General features: G+C 32.5%; 1 protein-coding gene and 1 non-coding gene across 2 annotated transcripts in view; one reads left to right on the forward strand and one right to left on the reverse strand.

Annotated features, from left to right (window-relative positions):
- Positions 1–26,797, reverse strand: part of f (forked) — an 81,939-nt gene that overhangs the window by 44,856 nt on the left and 10,286 nt on the right. The window contains exon 3 of the mRNA XM_068761937.1: positions 1,093–1,276. Within this exon, the coding sequence (XP_068618038.1) occupies positions 1,093–1,276 (184 nt within the window). The remainder of the gene's footprint in view (positions 1–1,092; positions 1,277–26,797) is intronic.
- On the forward strand, positions 17,255–17,326 carry TRNAE-UUC (transfer RNA glutamic acid (anticodon UUC)). The gene has a single exon. It is a non-coding gene; the product is annotated as a tRNA-Glu (tRNA).

Genomic DNA, 26,797 nt, shown 5'->3' on the forward strand with positions numbered 1-26,797 from the left:
ACCTTTAAATGGGCGAATAAGAGATTATTTGTCAGCTAAAAGCTTTAGAGCTTTCACGCCTATTTTCCAATCTTCGTTTATAAAATCATCACTTTGAAATATGATACTTTATTTTTTTCTATTGGAATATCTTGCCATTAACTTCTGGTACTACAGTCTGTAGAGACGATTATTAAACAATAAACAATTTTAATATTATCATCATAACTTTGTTTGTTACTTCATAAACCATCGAATTATGGATAGAACCTACCATACATTAAGTAACAACAAGTGACCTATACGTTCAATTCATTTAAAATTTTTCCACCAAAACCAATGACACAGAGTATATACAAGGCATCTCAACAGTGGGATTGTTGCGTAGCTTAAATGTTACTTATCTACGTTTATTATTATACTATTGATACTGGTTAAAAACTTTGAAATTTAAACCTATTTCTAACACAGGCAATAAAATGAGGATAGTAAACGCGCTTTTTATCGGACGGCAGAACATCTGGGGAATAAAGTAGCAGGGGCCTTAAAGTTCTGGACTTAGATTACAGACCGGTGAGTGCAGCTAATGAATAAATGGAACAGGCGACCAGACAGGACTTTGTTAAGGTCGCCAAAAAGCGCTTTTCCGCTGATCCTAGATGAAATCTATGAGGAAAGCTCTCATCCTGCAGAGGATCCTTACGTAGGCGAATGAAATGATGATAAAAGCAGATGTTGAAGGAGGGTCTATGAATGAACTAAAGAAAAAAATTCTCTAAAATTACAATTATTTGAAATCTAACAAGCCATAAAAATATCTATCGTTTCAAAACAGCTTGTATACCATATTATAACTAAGCTTGTTTTATGAATTTTCTAATCTAGGTTCATGTCTGTCTTTCTATTCAAAAATAGCGATTTTTTTTTTCAATTAATTCAATTCTTTGATTCAATTTCAATTTAATTGCACATCTCACTGCAAGAGTTAGACCTCCGCCACAGATCGCAACAATGATCGTTCTTGCAATGTCCCGCGACCGTATGTAATCGGTTCACCTGTTCGGGGGCCTACCCACGTTGCGCGTTTAGTAGCTAATTAATTGTATTGTTTACCATCCATTTCACGCAGTCCAAGCAGCCGGTCTGCGCTGCGGCGTGGATAGGCAGCATGCCATCTCGTGCCCTCGCATCCAGCCGTCCTCCCGCCTCCAGCACTAGGTACTTCAGTACTGCCAAATGACCTTCTTGCGCTGCCAGATATACTGGCGTGACGTCATTATCCATCGCCGTGTTGGCACTGTAAATAATTAAGAAATATTTAATATTGTTACCCTATAATACAGCATACCATATATAAATAAATACCGTAATAGATGTAACAATTTAAAGTTAATACTTTTTATAACCAATTATCCGTATCTAACAAAAAAGGCTAGGTTATATAGATGTTGACACGGGGCTATTAGTTTAAAACATTGCGACCAAAAAATAAGATCGTAGTAGTTTTACTTGTGAAACTTTATGTAACCCGTTTTTATCCCCCAGTAAGGGACTGTATATTAAAATATATACATTAAATGTTGAAACATAATTTAAGTAAAAGCCTTGTTATTATAATTAAAATGTCCGTTGACCTCCCACCGCCTCGTTTTTTTTTTTAAATTTTCGGTTAAATAGTAACCAGTGCGTTTCTTATAGGCTGTAAAATAAATTCCAGTTCTTTTTTTAAAATATGCGACATAACCCAAAGTGCCATATTTATTTCCTCTGATATAAAATTGCTTTCGGACAGTATTTTTTTTACACATCTTTGATTGCTTTTCTTACAAAAACTACGACCAAGGAAGAATCTTTTTCTGTCAAACAAAGGAGGTTTCTTTGTATTAATTTTGAGTGCATTAAGTTTGTTTGTGTCCTATTTTCTATTTCTATTTTATCACTTTGTTAACTTTTAGATATTAGCTAACATAATTATGGCCATGGCTTTTATCTTCTGCGATAAGCAAAGTTATTAAACAATTTTTGGCTGTTGGCGTTTGTGTTTAGAACAAATAAATAAATAGCCTGTACAAAATATTCGACTATTGGTAAAGTCCAATCTCCATCTTGTGGCAATTGAGCCCATATCCACTACTGTGTAATGCTATTACACTAATACGGCAAAAATAATAACGCACAATCAATATTCAACTAAGAATGAGAAATTCTAAATTTAAATATTATGTTTTTTTATTATTATAGTATTTATGACCAGACCAAGTATATAAAGATTAATTCATATTTTCTTCAGTGACGTAACAAATGACAATTATTTTTTTGCCATTATATTCAAATTTTTATTGGTTTTCTAGTACTTGGAAAAATTTGTTATGGAAAATAAATTACTAAGATAAATTTGGCGTGGTTAACAGTTCACGCGCTATTAATTTTTGCTCTTTTTAAACGGTTTTATTTAGTTGGACCCGTACAGAATTTATTTGTTTATTTGGGTCAAAATTAGAAATTGAAATTTAAGCACCTCCTCGTTGTCAGATTGATCTGAAATTTGGTACACACATTTAATTTAGATGACAATACAATATAATAAAATCAATAACATTATAAATCTAAGATGGTTGCCCCCTCAATATGGGTATCAAATGAAAGGGCTACACTAGTAAAACAAGATGATTATGTCAAAATTTAAAATTCAAGATGGACGCCGTTCAACCACCACAATATGGGTATCAAAAAACCGTTTAACTTAAAAGTTTTTCAAATGTATTTATTTAACTTGCATCGGTTAGTATGTGTCGAATACAAAATTAATTATTTAACATTTAAATGTTAAATTAAGTGATCATCCAATATGTAAGGCTAATAGCTTATTAGAAAATAAATGTAAAAAAAATTCAATGCACCGCTTAATAAATTGAGGGCGACATTTTACATAACGCCATGAATTTACTAATATGCTATAAACTTTTACTTACTTTAATGTAATAATTTTTAATACAATGTGGTATAGTGACATACTTGTCTGTTAGTTACGTATATCTAATTTAAAATTCTTATTGATTACATACATTTATGTAAGCAAGAATTAATATGATTGTAAATAAATATGACATTGTATATATGCTATTTATTCGTTCTCTTTTATAACTTTATCAGATTTAAAGAGAAATAGCACTAAATGCACTTAGTCCTAACCTCAATTTTTTTTTATTTTATTTAAAAGTGACGTCAACCACGTAATAAACAGACATATAGAAAATGAGATATGTTCACAATATTGTAAATTAAGTATAACAAAACTGTTATCTTAATTGAATTTTAAAATAAATAGAATTCAAATACAATAATAAAGCCAAACAAGTAAATAGTAATAAGTTATGGGTGTAAAACATTTAAAGGGGTAAATGTATAACACGTATGTCAGTGAATGTTTTAAAGTTTACACGTATTTCCAATCAGCCCGTATAATTAATTCTGAAATATACATTAATTAGTTATTTTTATATAAAAATTACAGTCCAACAACTTTTGGAAGTATGAAGTCTACTTTTATGATCATCATTTGCAAAGTTTCAGCCTGTAGGCGCCCATTGCGTGGCATAGGCTTCCCCCAAAAATATAAAAGGGGGGATATAGGATGATCGCCACGCTTGGCAGGTGGGTTAACGTGTACGCAGATGACGCTGCTGCCCATACTCTGGAATCTGGTTTGTGAGCAGTGGCAATCTTATATAATCAACACACAAAGTGTTGATTGCATAAGATTGCATCCCGGGGATGATCTTGCAGCCTAAGATCGCTAGCTCAGTCCTCTACCGCTGGACTACCACAGCACAACAAGAAGAGAAGACTTGAATAGATATACAGATTATATATCTACAATATCCATCCGTAGCCAATATTTAAATTTAAAATTAGAACGAATGTCTTATCTACCCTAGTCTAATCCTAGCTAAATACACAATTTCAGTCCGTTTCGAAATTTCTCATCTCTTGGATATAACATGAAGCAGTTTGTTATTTTTAAGATGTTATCGATGTCTCAGTTCTCTACAGCTATTCTGCCATTGCACACTGATCATAGTTTTAACATGTAGTGATTAGAATTATGAAAATGTATTTCTTACTGTATTATCATTACGATATTTATTATTTCTGTAACCCTTGTTTTGAAACCACGCCATATATTAAGTGCCAGTGAATGCACTATATAATCATCTCTTTTAACCTATCACCTGTATATATAGCGTATAAATATACTACTGAGTCTCTTTATTATGTTCTTTATTCTTTCATCGATTACTAATGCTTAAAATATCGTTGGTAGAAAGAATAAACTAAACAACAACTCTATTTTACACGTATAAACAAATAGATATATATACAAATAGATTAGAATTACGTAAAAATTTAGATTATTAAATAATTATTCGTATTATAGTTTTGCAATAAGTTGATTATGTTATCGCTGAACTCGATTTTGTTAAATCGATGCTAAATATATGTATTTAGAATTGGTTCAGTAATTATCTTTGTGTGGTTAAATTTGGAAGCCGTTCATATAATATGGTATGTATTTAGATACGTTAGTATGTATTTAGATACGTTAGTATATGTTGTATGGAAAAAGTTTGCCTTTTTAGAGATTAGCCTGTATATTGCAGTAGTTTGAATTCAATATACAATGCTAATATCAGCGGAAACATTTGAGTGAATTTATTGTATAATAATCACACGATTGGTAATACGGAAACTTATTAACGTTCGTTAATAGGCCTAAAAATTATAGAGGCGGCTTCAATAAGTAATTAATATAACGGATATCTGATAGCAGATTTATATTTTTAAATACAATTACATCAACAAATAATGAACAGTGAAGACGGATTGTGGTGTCGTCAGAATAACAGACTGTGCGGATTTTTTATTTAATGTTGCAATGGTCAGCTAAACATAGCACGTTCGAATCTTCGATAATATTCAATGGGTAAGTGATGAAACGTGTATAAATATATTTCTTTTCTAGGTGCAGAGATTCTTCTACTGCTTTAACTATGAATACCCCATGTCCGGGGCCCAGTCGATCTTCAAGGACTCCTAAATACATTAAACTGGTTGAAAGCAGTCTACCTGAAAATTCATGACTTTCAATGAAATTTATGTTTTATGATATGTCCAGCGGTGTGTCCCGCGACTGGATAATGATGAAAAAAAGATAATACGGTATGCGTAAAGAGATTAATTGAATTTAAAAAAAATTATGACGTCACTGATCGGAATCGTGCTCAAGTGAAAACGAAAGGAGAAAATAAGAGTGAAACGTGAGAGAATTGTAAGGTCGACGCATCACCTTTGTGCCCGTTCAATGGATTAAAAACAACACTTTAACTCGGGAATCGGTTGCGCGTGATTGGATTGTTGCTTCTAGAATCTACTTTATTTTGTTATGAAAACCAATAGTCTATTAGGAGTTGAAGTAAAGTAAAAGTTTTTAATTTTACACTTGTGAGGCAAAAGTGTTTAAAATTCGAAGTTTAATAATTAAATAGTTTCGTCGTCGCCGTTTCAGCCCATAGACGCCCCAGTGCAAGACATAGATTTCTCCCAAAGAAATCCATGAAGCGATATATATATATCTATAATCGCCACGCTCGATAAGTTGTTTGACAATCAAATTGTAGTATTATAATAAGCAAAGGACGCTACTGTCCATCCTTTGGAAACTTGTCTCTTAGCAGTGAAAATCCTATTATTTACGATAGCATCACGGGAATTGAACCCGCGACCTACGATCGTAATTCTCAGTCACTCTCTACTTTGAACTACCACTGCTCACACGGGATGGAACAACCTACAAATGGATTCTTTTTTTAAAAAATTGATTTTTGAGAGCACAATTTAAAGCAATTAAAACATTAAACAATAATTATGAAACTGCCAATCATTAAATTGTATTATGAATCTTTGAAATAAAGTTCTTTTCAATTTTTTATTTACGATATTTGCCAATTTATTATTAAATCTTATAAAAACATTAAAAATAAAGACTAATGGTTGATTTGATGCTATTAAACATTACTTCGTAATCAAATTATAAGATTAAAAAGACAGTTATTCCCAAAGTGTAATAAGAACTATAAATGTAAAAAATAATATATGGAAAGGGTATAGAATATATAAATGGTTATTTGTATGATATGCCTTGAGAGATAAGACCGCCCATTATACTTTTTTTCTTTGATATTAAGCATATATGTATTTCTTTTAAATTAAAGAGTATTAAATAAAAATAATATATGTAATATATGTGTGAACTATATTATATAATCTGTAATAAGGTGACATAAAGCTCGAAGAAAACGGGGCTGCAGCATCTAGTATTCTAAGTGCTTTACAAGACAACATTAAAATAGATTCATCACAATTTGACGTGTACACAATGTCATAATACATTGCATTAAATTTTTACAATACATTGCGCAGCGTAAAACATTTAAAAGCAATGCCCCCAAAGCTAAACGTGCAATGTATTACCCAAGTAGGTTAATGTTAGATTATGAAATAAATAAAAAAGTCGGTATTGTCAAAAGCCATTGTATGATAGTCAAGTGTTTCTTTATTAATATTAAACGTTAATTGAAAATCAAAATATATCTCGGATCTTTTCGTTGTTTTAAGCTTTTTTATAGATTAAACATGTTAAGTTTAAATAAATATAACTGAATTTATCGAATGCGCGGATGATTTATATTCAGATAAGGAAATATCGATTTGAAAGCGTTTTATGTATCAAATCACAAACAACAATCGTGAACCAAGAAAAAGATAGGGAGATGATCTAACTTTTTCTGATCGTGCTTGATGTTGTACGTAATAGGGAAAGGTGGTAAGAGACAAAACCACTAATTATTGTTAATATAAATTATTAATAATATAATGTTTATAAAATGTAAATTCCTTGTTTATTCTTCAAAATAATTTTGATCCCCGTCAAAGCAATTCCCTTTTGATAAAACACACTTTAGTCAACGCTTATTCCAGTCCTCGAAACATTGGAAGTGGTCTTTGTATTAATTTTTGTCTTCTTAATCGTGTCAAGATGACGTCCCCGCATTGGCTTTTGCAGGCGAATATGGTTGTTGCGTAACTATATGGGTCGAATTTTTGACGCTTTTTACAAAAAGTCGAGCTGTTTCGCACCAATAATTTTTTCGCGTTTAAGACACATCCGTCAAAATGGTTTTATTGAGCCGAATGATGTTCCAAGTTTTGAAAAATAGACGCTTGCCAAATGTTATAAACAGTCTTACCAACCTACGAAAAATAATTTTCCTTCCTAATGCCTGGGAGTTTTAAGTGAAACTTCCATCATACTTCACCATCATATATTTGAATCATAAAGTACATCAAACTTTTAATGTAAATATAAATTATAAAAGGCTTTGTTTGTGCTAATAAATTGGTGCTCATAAAATGTGCATCAATAAAAAGATCTTTAATGTAAGGTTCAAATAGTAAATTCCACAGTTTCACAGATTAAAAAACGAATGAGCATTTTTTTGCAACGCTAACATTTGACGTGGATAAAATTCTTCATCTATGATCTAGCATTTATATTTTAAATTATAAAACTGTGCACCATCACGATTTTAAAAGTGTAACATAAGACCAAAACCTGAAAAAGGTTTATATTGGTCCAATAATTTCTCTGTAACATATTTGTTAAAAATAATAGTGACTTCCTGTTGTTACTTTGCGTATGACTTTTGACTAATTCGTTATTACTTGACATAGAACTTTCTCATATATTTCCAGTAAAACCAGTTGCTCGCATCCAGTGTTTTAGCCGTCTACCTTAAAAACCTTAAAAAAGTGATCTGTCTACCTCGTGGGATATCCTAGCCTAGACTTGCTGGTGAAAGGTCTCCACTCCAGAACCTTGTTATCTGCTCCCTATAATACTGCCTGTTCCTCGCCACTTTGTCTTTCTAATCCGCTAGGCCATGTCGGTTAGTTTTGTTAGTCTACAGACCTTCTCATTTTCTCTTATAATTCGATCTCATAGAATAATAAATCTATATTGGGTACTATTGGGTATATAATCTAATCTCATAGAAAATAAATCTTAATTGGGTACTATGATTTAATTAGTGAACTTCAATGAAATAGCTATCATAGTCTAAAGCTACAGGATGTAAAAAAATAGACGAATCGTATCTTTGTGACAACAGAAGTTAGCATTTTTCATAAGTATGTAGTTATATATTTAATCATCTATGTGAATAAAAATGAATGTTTGTCTGTATGTCCTTTATAAAAACGTAAACTATGCATTTGATCATATGATAATCTTTGGCAAAATTGTTTTGCATGAACCCATGAAGGTTTTCATGTAGGTGTGACCAATTTTTGACATATTGTAAAAAGTAATTAATTTTAATAGGAAGTATTTTTAATAACACTATTTATTATTTCAGAAACAGTTAATTTTGGATAGGGTGTACCATACATTAATTGACAAAAAAAGCTACGCTTTCACCTTTTTATAGCTTTAATAGTAACCATCACGAAACTGTTCATGAGGATGGATAGCTTTGAGGCAAAAAACGTAAATGGAACTTTGAGCGGAATCTGGCATTTGACATTCTATTCTAGAAAACTAATATAATAGATACATACTACAACGTCAAGTTGATCTCTCTTATCTCTTTCGTATATTTAAATTGTTTCTTATATAAAAATAACTATGATTTACCGTTCCCTCCCAGCATAAGTACCGGCTTTTGCCTTCTGATGTCTCTTGTTTTTCTTACTCTTTTTCCCAAAAAGTTTACTCGTCATTCTCGTGTACGGCTGTATATTATTAAGTGTCATTTTCGAAATTAACAATCCAACGCGAGTATCGGAAGAATTTTAAATAACTTTCACACAAGACTCTTCGAAAGAGAACAGAAAATGTGGAATAATAATGACGTGCACATTTTGCGGAACAAAAGGAGAGTCATCACACAAACACAGACAATTTTCGAAAAAAGAACACAGGGGTTTCGAAATTTGAAAAATCACAAATCGATTAGTAGCATCGGGTGTTAATTCGAGTCAGTCAAGCGCGCACGACGCACGCCTACACACCACTGACGGCCGCAGCATTTCACATCAGAGCGAAAGTGTTCTCTTTGGTCTGTTTGTACCGCGTCAATTTCACATGGAATAAGACAGTTTAATGACACGAGACTAGGCAGCTTTAAAGTTTATCGATCCATCTATTACGTTTCCATTCGTAATTGATAATTTTATCATATATTTCTTATGAATGATCAATTGCGAACTCATACGAGGCTAGCTTAGAAACTTTCTACATAATTAAATACTAACAGATATCATATAGCAGGAACCACCATGTCCGGACATGAGAAATGACATTTCGCCGAAGGAGATTTTGGCGACAAATATCAACTCTTACATTGTATAAAAAATTATTTCAGAGATAAATAGTTAATTTATTTTAATATAATAAATACTTTTTAACCAATTATTACAGTTCGTAACTCGATAAAAGTAAATCAAACTTAATGAAATGTCAAAATGACACTTAGATTTTGTATTTATTGATCAAATGACAGACTTTTAAATGTCCATTGAGTTAATCTTTAGTTAAAAAATAAAACAAGGGAAATGAAGTAAGACTTAGTTAAACAGTTATGTAAATAGAGATACATTTTAGAGATTTTTGTCATGTTTGTTATATGTGGATAGTAATTAAAGTACAAGTGAACTAAAATAAGAAGAACTTTGGAAGTATTCACATAGCGTAAATAAGATTTAGACAGTGCAATGAATAACAAATAAATTGATGTAATAACTGGCCGTTGGGGCCGAAAGGATCTCGTGTGGTATCAGCCGGTAAACGCAGCGTGGGTTGACCGACCACCCACTCAGTGGACCGACGACATATTTAAGGTCTCGAAGACGCTGAATGCGGACAACATAGGACCAGCCAGATCTTTAGGGAGACCTACCCCTTGCAGTAGACGTTTATCGGCTGAAAAGAAGAAAATGTAAAAGAGGAGAAAAATAAGTGATATCCCATAGATGTCTAAGTCATTATCTTCTTATTACAATTATTATACTTCGTAGATTTATTCATCATTCACTGACATCATAATACGACTATCAAAAACTCTTATATTAAAATATGTAAATAAGAAACATTATAAATTAAAAATATATTTGTTCAACACCTATTCTTTTAAAAAACATCCAACACAAGTCAAGTCATGTAAATTTATAGTTACTTAACAAATTCGTCATATGAACTCAGACATGAGATTTCTTGATAAGCTCATCAACTGACCTGATGATTGATGTTCCTTTACCTGATGTTCACCCACATCATTGATGAACAGGGACTATTATTTACAATGTAATATTTAGTATAATTTTTAATAATACTACATACTTTCCTTCCATATATCGCCTATTTGGCCCCATGTCCATTGTTTCCCCAGTAAAATAATATTAAAAAAAAACATGAAAATTCTGTTTTTGTTTTATAGCTACTAATTCTTATTTTAAAAAGTTTCTCTCCAAATACCACTGCCATAGATTATAAGAATAGTCATGATTAATTATTTACGATAAACAAACTAGCAACATTCGATAATAAAAAAATAAAAAAATAGCTTCGCGTCGATGGCACTGGGCACGGCCCGCGAGTTTCTACGCGTTATCATGACGCGGCGTTTTCGCTAAAAACACTTTCGCTATTCTATCACTACTGAGTGCAAGAGCCGAAATCGCTTCGGATCAAGTGTTCGGTTACAAAATGCGCTTTGTTTGTTTGTCGCTCTCACGGTTTACAACAGAGCTTGCTCTAGTAATAATACTTATGTAATTAAATCTCTTTATTATATTATAGTAAACGGTTTATTAACGGCCGTTGCGGTCGAAAGATTCTCGAGCGACTAGGAGCAAGTAGACTTTACATGACTTTGCCCTTCTTAGTTGACTGATAACCTAGCCAAGGTCACAGGAAGTTGCTAGAAGGAAGTCTGTGTTATGATGATGATGATGTAACACCTCATTAAAGTGGCGTAGCGTTGTCCTTTCATATGCAATTTCAGTGTTATATCATACCAGCTGTATCTCGTTCGCTTCTACGAAATTTTTAACATGCCTAAAATATCATGTCCAAGTTTTATACACATTTAAATGAAAACCCCTCAACTTCCCTCCCCTTGAAGTCTTAACTGACTTTTACTTGGCAAAAGGAATATACCTACTAAATATCAAGTTTCTAATCCTTATGTTTCCAGATATATTGTGATGAGTATATAGGTGGAAATCTCTTAAAATTAACAAAAAAGATCACACTTTGAAATAAGATTGTGTGTGAGTTATATGATCATTGAAGTCCCTGTATTGCTTTGTATAAAAGAGCAGTATACTGATCGCTTTGTATTTACGTAAGCAGATTACAAATGAACAGGAAAACAGCGCGAATTATTTACGCAACCTTTTTTTTATTGATTTATAACCGACGATTGGAATAGGTGGACCGAGTTTAGGTAGTTGTGATTTGAAATTATAACATGGATATGACTTTAATACGGAAGTCACAAACGGCGGAACCTTTTTTACTATACCGTCTATTTCAAACCAGTTTTCATCATTAATTTAATTATAAAATCATCATTTCGTCGTCGTTAAGGGCGCAGTGATCATCTGTCATGCTTTCGCATGTCATATCACTTACATAAAATCAAAGTTATCTATAATCTCAATAAATTTGAGTGTTCGAATTTCAAATTTTACATATCCGCAGTAGTTACGTATTAGTAAGTTAAAAGTATATGAACTTTTAAATTAATTTTACGCGATGTTTATTTTTTTTTAAATCCACAATTAATAACTGCACTAGTTGTTTGTCAATCGCAACTATGTTGAATAGCTGTCGTAACTGATGATATGACAGGCCTATATGTAACTTTATTTAACTAAAACCATCAACCAGTTTTTATATATAGTTACAATGAGGGACAAAGCCCGAGGGCGTCTCTCGGTTGAAGAGAGGAAGACGATGAATGAAGAAGGTACGACATCTTAAATTCGTCACTCTCGTGTACAAAAACAGATAAAATACTTTATAATACCAGAATTTTTTAAATTCGATTTACAACTCGAAATATACTCTTACATATATTGGTTTAATGCCTAAATAATAAAAAAAACTTGTGTAATTCCTAGAATATAGTGAACATTTGCAAGTATTATTATTTAGTACATTCTGTTAATTGTTTCTTTAAAAATTAATAATAGGATTTTATACAGCATCATAAATTATTTTGTTAGTTTTCAACTAAATAACATTTTTGTTTTGAACCAAACTTAAGTGTGGATGTTGTGCATATTTTTTATTAAAGTAGTGTTATGATTTGATATCTGTGAAGTTGTTGATGTGCCTTAGAAATAAATAAAATAAAATAAATTCAATGATATTTTATATTTATATTTCTAGTAATACTTGCGTAAAGACTACATGTGTGCGAAGAGGATCTAATATATAAATTAGAATTTAAGTTACGTATATAACATATATGTGTCTCCTCCTTTATGATTTTTTGCTAGCAGATCATTGTCGTTTTAGCCCATAGACGCCAGGCAAGGCATCCCCTAAAGATATCTGTGAGGGGATATACCATAATGGCTACGTTTGGAAGGCGTGTTGGCGATCAAAGTGTGATATTATGGTATGCAAAAGACACATCCTCTGGAATCCTCTGGAAACTTAAAACGCAAACTTGTAAGGTAAATGGAATGATTCTATTGGTTCTTAGAAACACACACCTCTTACATATTTGGTAACGTAACCTAAGGCGTCTTTTGAAAACATCTGCTTGTTTTAACACAGATCATCGTCTTACATAATACATAATAATATAGTTTGATGTAACGACGATGTTATCATGAATACATATCATTATTGAATTTCCAGCGATAATTAAATACATTAGAAATGATAAACTTAATTTAAAGCTATTAATAATGCTTCGACTGTGCAACTTTCTATTATATCCTATTGTACGAATATTTGTATTATTTTAAACATTTATTGTATTATATTGAGGTGTATTAAAAACACCTGATATTCATTGATCACTGCTATACAATAATTCCTTCTCTGGAGTAAATACCACAGACCCATAAGCACGTCATAGGACGTTCGGACGGACTTTGTATGCGGGCCTATTCAAACCGGTACTATTTGAAGTCTCTGGGGCAGGCTTAAGCCCAGCGCTGGACGTTCTAACACTAAAATAATGATGATGGTGAAGATGATTTGAAAGAGATGAATCTGCTTATAATAGAATATTTCTTTTACATTTACAGTCGCCGTACATCTTTCCCCTTAAACAGCAGAAACCTTGTACTAACTAAGAAAGGGACTTATATATCTACTTCCGCTATGCACCTGTAGTCATGCAATGAAGTGCACCGCCCGCCAGCACGCTGATAAATGCGCGTGTGGTAAACAATTCGCAAGTAGTATTAGTCCCTTTCTTAGGATGGACTTCCGTAAGGTAACGCCTGAATCTATTAGATACCTTGTACTAACTTATTTACAGTTTTTTTCTGTCTTAAATTCCTATTTACACTATCATACTTCATTTCTTAATTTTAATATCATAAATATGCTACGGGCTAAATATAAGTCTCATAGATTGTGTTTAGCATGGTGATATAGCTCATTTGTTTTTCTGTATTTTTTTTGTTTCACTTACGTCTAATTAACATACTTATAATAAGTTTAGGCGCTATTTTACGTAAAATTAACGCTAGTTTTATATCTTACGTACTAATTACTTATCTATTTATGTTATACTATTTCTAACTTTGCTATTTATATATTACAAACCTAATCAACGGCGCCTATAATAGAGTATTTACAGTAAGTGTTTTATCTTTGGAACACCATCGTAACCTCTTTGGTGTTACCGTGTATTCAATAATATAATTAAACGAAATTAAACATAATTCTGATTATTCTTCTGTCTGTACAAAACTATTAGAATCCGTATAAAAATATTAATGATTTTTATTTATTAACATTAAATTTATAGTAGTAAACTGAATTAAAATAAAATAATCCAAGGGTTCTATAATTTTATTGATCATGATAAATATTTATCATTTGATTTTTTTGTTATACAAAACTTCAACTATTTATTATTGGTTACCGAGATAGATATATATAGTACAGAATGGCTGCCTGCTTGGAAAGGTATTCAAAGTGAAATTGCACGCATCTGTTATTGAGTCGTGACATTCTGACATTGGCACTCCATTGTGTCATCCCAAGTCGCGTCTACTGGAGAAAATCATGTAGCAATTACGTTTTTCTGTGTAGATTTTCCCAACGTTTCTATCCGACGCTAGATGGCTCTGAAAGAAGTCCGCCCATTGTCACACAGTGAAGTGTGACAAAAAACAAAGTATTGACGCCATCTGAATCGTAATTGTAACGTAATTTCACCGGTGTTCATTTATTAACTAACATATTAAAAGATTTTCTATTCAAATTATCACTTCAACAATAATCCTTCCATTTTTTCTACTTTAATAAAATAATAGCTTTCAATACGATCAATCTTTTACAAGATTATCATTAAAAAATTACATTTCGGAATGATAACCATATTTATTTATATTAAAAAATCTCGCGATAAATTATAGAATAAAATTTAAAAAAAAAACTTTTTGTCGATGCCAATATTTCTTCTGAGTTTTCTAAACCAAAAAAAGTTTTAGAAATAGACTTGCAATCCCTGCTCTCTATACAGGGTAGATATAGAGGTACCTTTCGTCTTATTATTTTCAGCCGATGAACGCCCACTGTAAGGCATAGACTTCCCCCAAAAAAGGCCACGTTCTGCGCTGCCAGCATCCAAAGATCTCCCGCGAACCTAACCTAACCTTTTTTTGGTTTCGTTGGGGAGGGGGGGGGGTAATCTTCCGGACGTTCAAGATGCCCCACCTCTTGGGGGAGGACAGGGTATGAGGGATTTCTACCCACTAAAACCCCCCGGTGATCGCCCTCTACGCTATACGGGGGACCGCGGTATCTCCAGGTCAGGGATCGCTTCGCGGTCTTCCCTCGCACCGTACTATTTTCGATAGCCCGTCCCGGGGTATGCATGTATACGCTACCCCTGAAACCCTCGTGGTGCTATCACGATGGTTCGAGACCTCATCGAACCATCGTCCGCCTCAGAGTCGTCGAACCTAGTGGGAGTTTAGGGCCCCCACCCTAAACTCCCGCGACTCCGAACCTGCGAACCTAACCTAACCTAACCTAACTATGTCGTCGGTCCACCTAGTGCGGTCCACGAGCAACATGCCCCGCCCACTGCCACTTCATATCAAATATTGGTTCTGCGGATCTTCTCATTTCTGATTCGACCACGCAGCGAAACTCCGAGCGTAATCCCGACCGACGACACACTTTGAGCGGAGAGAGTTAGTGTGTCGTCGGTTGAGTTTTCTTCATGTTTAACTGATGACAGACTTCGAGTAAAAGTAATTGTACTAACACTTAAAGTACATCAGAACACCGATTTGAAAAACATCGTCATAACGACTTTATGAACTTTTTATTGTATTATTCCCGTGGGTTGCTATGTAACTATCAATATAGGCATTCGGTAAAAATATTGCGACTGGAACAGCTATTCTGGTTTACTTGCCACAAGTGTTTTTATCAATTTAGAATAGAGAATATCTCTCTACTCCTAAAGCGATGACCCCATTTCCTGAAGATCATGCGATGATAATAAAGAACATGTGGTTTTAAGATACGATGCGTATTTGTCTATAATTATCGTCAGTTTTCACGCAAACCGAGTGGTAGCGCATTAAAACATTTATGCGAAAAACTTATTAAGAAGAAAACAGTGTGGCTTTCAGGTCGGAACGTTCCGTTACTCGCGTGCGTCCCGACATCAGCCTCCTACCACCACCGCTTATTAATCTCTATAAACGACCGTTAACATAATCAATTAACTATGCAATAGGAACCGGTAAGTTAAACTTTAAGTATATAACATTAATAACACGTCATAACATACATTTGTCTTGAGATATGCCTACCGTTATTGAAACATAATTATAACTGTCATGCATCTAGTTTGTGTCTATTGTAAAATTGCTATCTCAATATACAGGTGATTTTAAATAAAAGTAAATCCCCTAAAGAAGTCAATGTACAGCGTTTACTGTCAATTTATCCCTGCCACACCCTATGGGAAAATCAATGGCTTTAAAAATAATAAATAGCGTAATGATAATTTATTAAGAAAATGCATTTTATAAATTTAAATTACTACGTATTAAAATTTAATTATTGTATATTACCTGTCTCTGCATATATTAAACTATCGTATGTTATAAGCCCGAAAAGATCCCGAGAATGTAAATTAATGTAATATTTCAGAGTGATCATAATATTTATTGATCAAATATGAAATAGATTAATAATTCTTTGATCGTTAAATACTGAAGTTTTGAGGTATTAAATGGCAATACAATTTTACAGCGCGTGAACTGATAAACGATCGAAGTTCATCGCGAATGGACAAATGCACAGTTTTCCCTTAATCTGTATATCTATATAAAACTTTGTGTATTTCTTTCTGTTACTTGTACCAATATTCAGTGGATACCCATTTTAAAATGTTGTCAAACATGCCCTCGTACGTTTGTTTCTTTCATATTAGTGGACTAAATGCATCCTCTTACGATTCAAGGAATGTTACAAATGTCGTGTTGTACCCGATTATGTTTTTCAAAACACTAAGTACCACGTTATAAGTAGAATGTATGACGATATTAATTTAAGGTCTTGTAATATTATCTTCAAATTTATTATGTATATGTTTTTTAATCAATAAATATTTATAAAATAATCAATAATAATTAATATAATTGATTATTTATATGATTAGTAAGAAATTGTTAAATAATTAATGTATGAGAATCATATATTAATTATCTATAAGTTAATTAATACATTGCGAATATATTATCGCATTAAAATCATATTTAAGTTGATTTTACTATTTTCGAATTTTGTAGTTATTGGTTGTAAACACTCTCCCGTATATTTTTGAAATAGCAACGACTTTACGTAATAAAACTAAAAAAATAGTTCATTAAAATAGTTGCATTTAAAAGCTACTTGTATTAAATCTTAACATTCATAATTTCAAACTAGTTGTTATAATCCCGTATGGTCTAGTGGCTAGGATACCTGGCTTTCACCCAGGAGGCTCGGGTTCGATTCCCGGTACGGGAAAACACATTTTTATATTTTAAAATTATTATCAAAAATTTAAATTATTTTTATTGAAAAAAATGCTTACCATTTTTTATTAAACTATTGAACTTGAAATAACTAAAGAAATGTTATAATAAAAATTCTTTTATAAAATAATAGCTTTCAATGCGATCAAGTTTTTTGGAAGATTAGTATTAAAATTATGCATTTATTATATATATTTATATTTTTATGAATAAGAAAAAAAAAACTTTTTAATAATACCATTATATCTTCTAAGTTTTCTGAACTAAAAAAGTCTATGTCTAAAAATTATAATAAAAAATGAACATATTTCATATTGTTCAGATATGAACTGTAACGAATTATTAAGTTAACAAACTCATGTTGCTTGGCATTTTCAGTTTGAGATAAACGAAAGCTGACAGCTAAAGCTACGAAGCTAAAGCCGCAGTGGACATCTTCAGCTGAAATAAAGAACATAAACACAGAGGAAAAACTTGAGAAAAAAAGTAAAATACAAACTAAGGAGACTCACGCTGTGATGTACAGAATACTGTATTTAACTTTAGGGCCTTGTAATTAGCAATAATATAACCAAGGGCGTCTTAACCTATAGTGCAGGATGTGCAATGCACACGGGGCCGCCGTTTCAGGGCGCACCGCGGCGCTCCCAACAATGAGTGTTATTCTGCCGTCATAAGGAGAAAGGCCGTAATTAATACCATATTGTAAGCTATATTTACTTATAAGATAGCTTGTTGGAATATGAAAAAACTTTCTTGTTAAGACGGCAAAGTTAAAAACGGGGAGGGGAGGAGTCAGGCCTAGGTGTCGCTAGGGTTTTATTGCACACGGGCGATACACGAGCTAGAGCTGCCCCTGATTATAACAAAGTACATAACTGACATTATAAGACTTGTCTCAGTCTTCTGGTTTCGTACATTGCCTGTGATTTTAAATACTGGCTCACTTAACACTTTGGACTAAACGGTATTTTAACTTAGACAACTAATCTTTCTCTTAGGACAAAGAAATGGTGATCTGTGGTAAAAAGTTATAAATAGCATATTATATACAGGATTAAAATGTGAAATGATATAAACAAATATACAAATGTGATAATTCTGTGATATTTGAGGAACGACGCGAAAGTAGTAAGGTGATGAATGAACGGAAATTAGTATAAAAATGAATAAAAGAAATTTGTGAAATGAAAGAAGAGAAAAGATAGATCTTAAAAGGTATGACAGAAGAGCATAAAAATAAAGAAGGATCTGAAAAAAATTAATCAAAGAGGTACAAAAACCCTGTCGCAAACAAGTTAGGGTTACGAGGTCCCCAATAGCAGGGACCTAAAAGAAAATCTTTCTCAAATTAGAATTGAGCCTATGAGTACCGGAATACAGTTTCCAAAGAGAAAAAAAAGAAACTATCAGTAGTTATAAATATTCCGCAAAGATGGTAGCGGCCGTCGACGCTCCAATAACCGCGCATGCATATGCAATGCAACAGATAATTATCCATCATATCTATTTAACGGTATTCCAATTATTATTAATAGTCTTTAATAATAACGTTAACCAATGTATGAGCTTATTATCTGAATCTTCTCTGAAGGTCGTATCCGTTTTGAAACGTGTTATTCGTTACGAGTTGTCTCCGTTCCATTATTTCTAATGTTTTCATTATGGCAATGATGAAGGAGTCCAATTAAAGACTTCACTTAATCAGACCAACTGGCAGATGATCAACCACATGGTCTTTTTCTCTACCATTAGCATGATGAAGTAATTTAGTTCTCTGCGGCATATCAAGGTCAAAAAATTAAGACTTTCTGGTGGAAATTTTTTTTATTTGTTTGTTTCCCCGTAGCAGGGAGCGGGAATCTTTTTTACAATCAATTGTTTAATTATTTTCACTCACATCTTACATCCTTATTAATATCTATCATTCGTTCTTGTTTCACTTCACTTTATCATTCATTCGTTCCCATTCTTTTCTATACATACATCGCCTCAGTTTCATTTTTTTTTCCTGGATTCTATATTTACATGTATTACATCCAAGTGTGGGAGTCGGTAGTGCCTGCGTGGGTCCCACCCCTACTTACATATTTGTTATAATTTAACTTTAAGTCTTGCAAAATAAAATGTAATTATTATCTATTTAAAGCACTTGCGGGCAAATAGAAATTTACTTTACGTATCGATCTATATCACTGTGTAACCACAAATAAATTTTAATGGTTACTCTGTAGTAATGTTTATAGCACTTTTGTGTTATTAAATCATTTAAATTTAATTCATTATTATCTTCATCATCATTTCTTTATCGTGTTAAGACTGTAGTGTACATTCTGAGATATTGAGACGTACCATTTCATGATTCAAAATTTCGCATTCGCATCGTTTGCCGCATGCGCATTTATCAGCGGGCTGGCGAGCGGTGCACTTTGTTGCACGACTACCACTGCATGTGCGGAAGTGGCTAAATATTGGCCCTTTTCTTACTTAGTTATAATTCAGTAAAAAATATTTTGAATTATTTGTTAATTATGTATAAACACGAAATTCGAACATCAAACAAACAATTTCAAACACTTGTATTTTTTTATGACCCCCGCTATTGGGGGCCTCTCGTACCACTATCTTATTTATGGGACAAGGACGTTTTTATCTTTACATGATTCAATTTCTTTTCTTTTCTATTTCTATGCTCTTCTGTCATACTTCACATGATCTATCTTTATTCTACTTACATTCTAAAAATTCTATCTTTCTTTTCCGTTACTTTCTGCCGTTCATTCATCGCCTCACTTCTTTCGCCTCGTTCCTTACTATCACAGCTTTTGGTTATCACACTATTTTTACTTTATCTTATCATTTATTTTACATTTTATAATTTGTTTTACATTTTATCACAGATTATATAGTTTTTGTTTAATTAACTTTATAATTATTTCTTGTTGTTTTTAGCTACTACCTGTATTAGTTTTGTCTACATTTATTACATTTTTTGTGCAATAATCAACCACTTGTACTACTACTTACTTAATAAAATTATAATATCACATGATACACGCATTTGAACGTATGCAAAACAATTCCACACAGAACGGGTTACTTGGCGTAAACTAACAAGTTTCGTTACAAAAAAACTTATAATTGTTAGGTCATTGTATTAAAAGTATAAACAGAGCATTGACTAAGCTTGTTATACAGGATGATTTATTATAGGTGTAAAAGTTTTAAGGAAATTAATATATAATTAATTTTCTCTCAATTATTGCATGATATACACCAAATAATCAATGGTTTCAGAAATAATAAATAACATATGTTAATGTAATAAGTAAAAGTGTTTAAAAATTTCTGCTTACTTCATATAAAAATTAATTATTGTTTCTATCTGTATGTGTAGACTTTGTACTACCAGAAGTTACAGGTCTGTTGCAATCCAATAGAAAATAAATTGTTACATATTTAAGAGTGATCACTTTATATAGGATGATTGAATTTAGTTGTAAATAAGATGTTTACTAATGAGCTCAGCGGCCACCTAATCAAGTGAAGCCTTTATATGTTGTGCCTAGGGTCCCGAGGAAGCTCTCTAGCTAAAAGAACAATCATAGCATCTTTTTATCTTCTTTGCTATTCTATATATGACTCTGTGTTTGGCACTAATCGGTGTAACATAACTTCTGAAGATGCCCCGTGGAGGGGTGAAACACGTGTTGAGTAACTTGGTGGTGGCGGTTGTGTGCTTTGCATTGTTTGCCGCATACGCATTTATCAGCGGGCTGGCGGGCGATGCATTTCATTGCACGACTACCACTGCATGTGCGGAAGTGGCTAAATATTGGTCCTTTTCTTACTTAGGATGGACTTCCGCGAGGTAACGCCTGATTCCATTAAATATCTATACATGTAGTTGTAAATTTTCACTTTGAATAAATCTTCTCTATAAATATTTACATATTCAGTTATCAAATTATTTCATACAAAACGCCTGTTTATAGACGAAAGTTATTATCCCGATAACATACTTCGAACAAGCGGCGCAATAGCTGAATATAATGACACGTAATTACTCTGTGGCAACACGCGGAATGTGGCCACCCTATATGAAACGTAACTAGTCAATTTTGTAGAAAACTACGTAGTGCTATGTGCTTGTTTTAATGGAGTAATGTGAAAATGATTATTGCAATTTCTCTAAAAGAGACAGCGTCGATGGTGTGTTTAATATGGCCTTATTAAAAGCCGCGACTTTTACCGATTAGTTGAAAATAAAAAAAAACGTTATAACTTTTTGAAGCTTCTAGAACTGGCATATATACTGGTTGATCATATTTTTTTTAGTTTTAGGCGAATCGTCTTCACAGATCAAATACCACAGTCTCGCGTGAAGTTTAAAATTAAACGGGTGGAGCAAAAAGGTTTAAAAACACACCTCTTTTTAATCAAGTCATATCAAACTAAAATATATATATTACATCAATCTATATTCTGTACTGGCTGTAATGTGACAGACCAATTATGTTGTCTGTAGGTATAGATAGTAAACAATAATTAATTTGTAGTAAGTAATGTAGTACTTTGAATTTTGAAATCGCATTTTCTTTCTATATTGTCATTGCGTTCTATATTGTAATTGATGGCAACTGAGATATACATTCATTTATTAAAAATTATTACATCTATAAGCCGATATCACCGAATAATGGCATTCATTAATAAAAACCCCAAACAAAAAATTGTAATTCGCATTGTTTGCCGCACGCGCATTTATCAGCGGGCGGTGCACTTTATTGCACGACTACTGCTGCATGGCGGAAATAACTATATATTGAACCTTTTCTTACTTAGGATGGACTTCCGCAAAATAACGTCTGAATCCATTTTATACTTCTTTATTTATTAATAAAAAAAATATATGAAACAAAGACAACTTAATATTTCCTGTTTCGATCAGTGAATCTTTGACATAGAAAACAACTGTGACATATTAATATAAAAAGCGTATGCTATAAAATGAAAAAACCGTTTATGGACAGTGAAAACCCACCTTATCGTGCTAGCTGGAACAGTCTTCGAATACTTCAGCCTCGCGGAAGCCGATCGAACCGGGCGTCTCGGACAGGTCGCCATATTTATTTAAATAGTTATTTTTTTCATAACACTATTTCCATCCTCATAAAATGTAACACTTCACTAAAACCACACCGTACTGGCAGTCTATAATAATGTTCGTTTTCGAAAACTTTAAATCTATGAAAAAAAAATTGTATTGACCTATAAGAACTATTTCAAAATTTTAATCATAAGAAAAACGATATACCGCGAAATTAAAAATAAAAACAATTTTACAACCGCATTTGTTGACGTGATTTATCAATAGTTTACCTAGGACTTTACTTAAAAATAAATGTATTTTAAGACGGCCAGAAGACCTTGTCTATGTCGTCGAAAGATGCTGGGTTCAGGGTGATCCCAACCAGCCTTATTCTAAATCTACGGAAAGACCTATATTTAGCAATATCTACAGCTGATGGGTGATGAGGAAATGTATTTCAAGTAGTAACAAAGTTTCTTTAACGAAATAAGATCTATAATGTGAGCTTATTTACAAAAAGAACACCAAGAAGCCTTCGGGAACCTTGGCTCGAGCCTGTATATCACATTTAACGCACTGGGAGGTCGCAGTGGTCTAACATCGCTTAGGCAGGCATTACATGGAGTGACTGGCGCAAGGACCCCTGACAGGGGACCTCAAAATGGGCTATCAGTCAATACCCCATTAGCCGATAGGGCGAACCTCGATTTGTTCGGTTGCTACCTTATGTAATGTTTAACTAAGTGAACATTTAATATAATTAGATGTGATTAAATTTATTTTAAAATGTAATCGGTAATTTGTAGCGCATTTTCAAAACCTATTTACATGGAGAGTAAAGTACGTGTGCCATTTTAGAAATTAAAAATATAAAAGATATGTTAGTCCAATCCTTATTCGATATAAGATTATACAAGAAAAGAAAACACTAAAATCTATGTATTCTATCCTTAATGTAAATAATAATGTAATGTACCAGTAAACGTATTTAAATAAGAATCTATTGTCTTCGGAATTAAATCAATGACGGTTTAATTGCAGAAACCACTTTTGTACGAAAGTCGAATATTTTACGTAAAACGTTCAATGTTTTACAATTTTTTGAACAAATAGTTTGTAGGAAATGAAGCGTCACATTCGAACACGGTAGGCGTAACAATTCGACACGTACACAACGAACAATTGCTGAATGTACATATCAGATAAATTGGAAATAATAACTTTCGTTACAATTCATTTTTAAATCACGATACACTACCACACATCTAACACTTGTACTGTTAAAATTTGTCATAAAGAAAAATTTTAACATGTTTTTAATTGGAGAGAAATACAAAGTGTACAACATGACAATACTTTCATTATTGTAAAGCATCGCCCTAAATTTGTAAAATAAATATTCCAGTAGAGCATAGCGTCTGCCACCTGATTTAGTATTTGATTTTTTGTCTCGTATATACGTTAGTTTGGCAAGAGGATGCCCACTACTGGACATAGGCCGACCTTCATCCAGCGTCTAAAGGCTTTCTTAACCCTTACCTTGGCAGATTTTTTTATAAATATTACATTAATATTCATACCACTTGACTTTTAAGACCCAAGGATGCCAACAGAAAAAACTGAACAAGCGTTCGACAATTAAGAAATTAGCGAAACATTCACATAAAATGATTACTTTGCGTTCAAAATTGGTGCCACTATTTTTTTTAATTCTGATGTATCTCTACAGATACATTATCAAGAAAAGGTTTAATAAGGGCGTCCGTCCAAAGTGTGGGACGTCAGTGTGCAGCTGATCTGCGGTCTGTGGTCTCATAACTTTAAGAACTCAGCTGATATCCGATCTGGATCTTATTGGCACTTGAAGCTTAATTTAATACATATGTTTAAAAATATAAGACTTCTAGAAACTTTAAGAAGAAGTTGGTTTCATCGTTCTAAACTTCCTAGAACAAATATCATTACTATCGCATTAGATTATTATAAATATGGGGCTTCCCCGTTGAACTTACGGTACGACTTTGCGTTCTTTTTTTAAATACAAACATATATGCTTCCAATTAAACTTTATATGTAGATGGTTGAAAGACGATACTATTATAAATTTGACATTACTAAACTTATTATTTCTCTAGTTTTCTACTTAAAATTTCTTTAGTTATTTGATTAATAATTATACATCATATTGAGTAATATAATGAGTAAAATTTCTAGGTGGAATGTAATAAATAATAATATTATAAAGTATTACGAGAAGCATTGCGAAGAATGGCAATAAATCTATTACAATAAAATCATTACAACTTATATTTTACATAGACTTTTTAATGAAAAAGATATAGATACTTATAAAAAAGGTAATAAATGAATAAAAGTCCAAAGATGAGACTGACACTCGATCGTAAAAACATATAGTAACATACCTTTACAATTAAAAAAACTATAAACAGATATATTGTAATATATAAAAAGCAATACACGATTCAAATATGTCAATAGAAATTTTTTAAATGAAACGCATCCGTAGATAAAAAATATAACAATCGAGAAGGCACAGGTTATATGAACTCAACTGATAAAGTCAACGAAAATTTGTTTCACGTAATGATTAGACTCACACGCACTGTGCACTCAGTACGAGCGCCCGCGGAGTAACATCTCAGTACACTAAGTGCATTACCAGTAGCCGCGGTGTCTGGCTACTTATGATTAGCGCTACTACCGTAGTGATAAGCGGAGCGGGTAATTTAATACCATATTTAGCTCTATTTTTCTTAATACGTCGCTATTGAGTCCATTTTAACTTTACTAAATCGAGGTTAACCCAACAACAATCTTTTTCGTATTATTTTCAGCCGTTAGACGCTCACAGCAAGATATAGGCGTCGCAAAAAAATCGCTTCTTCTTTCCTTTGACTTCCCGCAACCTTATACAACCTATGTTTTTGGTGCGTCTAGTGAAGATTAGACCTAGGCCGCGTCCACAGTTTCCTGATCACCATTTGAGAAACTTTCGGCCCCAACGGCCATGTGCCACGCCCACTTCCACTTGACGTGAGCTTTTTCGAGCTACGTCGGTGCCCTTGGTTCTTCAACGGATCTCCTCCACCCATAAGTAATGCGTGATATAAATTATTTAATTATGAATATATTAACATTAAAAAGATTTCACGTAAACTTTCTGATCTTATATTAATCTAGAAATATTAACAATGATGGGACATTAGAATTCGGTCAATAAGTAAGCAAGCCACACTATTCACTGATATATAATGCAAACGAAAAAGTTATAGTAAGAAAAAAAAGATAAGTATAGTAGTGTAGTAGTATAGTATAGTATAGTAAGTATAGTATATGAAAGAGAGAAGTATGAAAAATTTAATATTAAAAGAAATTATTTACAAATGTGACCGTTAAATAAAAAAAGCTATTGCTATTGAAATTAATGGTAAACCGGTTAGAGAGCTATTAGCAGAAAAATAACTTAATCATAACATACATGTTTAAGTGCGATTTATCACTTGGCATGTAGGCAACGTATTTTTACGTGCTTTGCACTCCGTCGCTAGAGCGCATTTTTTTGAAAATCAGAGTATATTTAAGTATAACATAAATAAAGTTTAGTTTGTATAATCGCAGTAGTTTTCGATTTACTGCGATTTTTCTTAATAAGCAAATATCCGCGCGATTCTCAAAAAAGCTCCCACTGTACGCATATGGCAGCCTCGAAATATACCCGCAAACTAAGTGTTGTACATATATAAATATATATTACGTTCTCTTACTTAAAAACAGGTTATTCGTAATTATGTAATATTAATCTGTAGGAAATCGTCGTTAGCGATAAGACCGATCTTTGTACTAAACTTTAGTCTTATTTATCTTTATATTCTGTTTTACGTACGATAAAGAATAAATAAATAGATTGTAATGTATTGTATAAGTAAATATAATAAATAAATATAGTACTTCGATACTTATAGTATATGTCTTTACTTATTATTTATACTCAGCTACAGTAAAGGATGCTTGTAAGGCATTAAATCCGTCGTTACTGAATGTGGAAAATGTTAAATAAATAAATAAGGAACCTAGTAGTTATGGTTTTATTTAATAACATGTATATACATATTTAATGTTTTTAAAAAATACTAATTTAAAAATATTTATGTAAATCGCTTCAGCGAGCATACAGTAACCTCTACATTAGAGAGTCTCCTACATGTTCGTAATACTTAGACATTTAGAATAATGATTGCATTTTAATTTTTCTATGTTAATGCTCCGTAAACGTTTACCCGGATGTGGGATAAGGGATTCAGAAAGTTATATAACGAGCTAAATGTTGTGTTTTCACCTCAAAATTTATGG

This window comes from Battus philenor, unplaced genomic scaffold, assembly GCF_028537555.1.
Source record: "Battus philenor isolate CCGP_79_NKW_IND1 unplaced genomic scaffold, ilBatPhil1.0.hap1 SCAF_15, whole genome shotgun sequence".
Lineage (NCBI taxonomy): Eukaryota > Metazoa > Arthropoda > Insecta > Lepidoptera > Papilionidae > Battus > Battus philenor.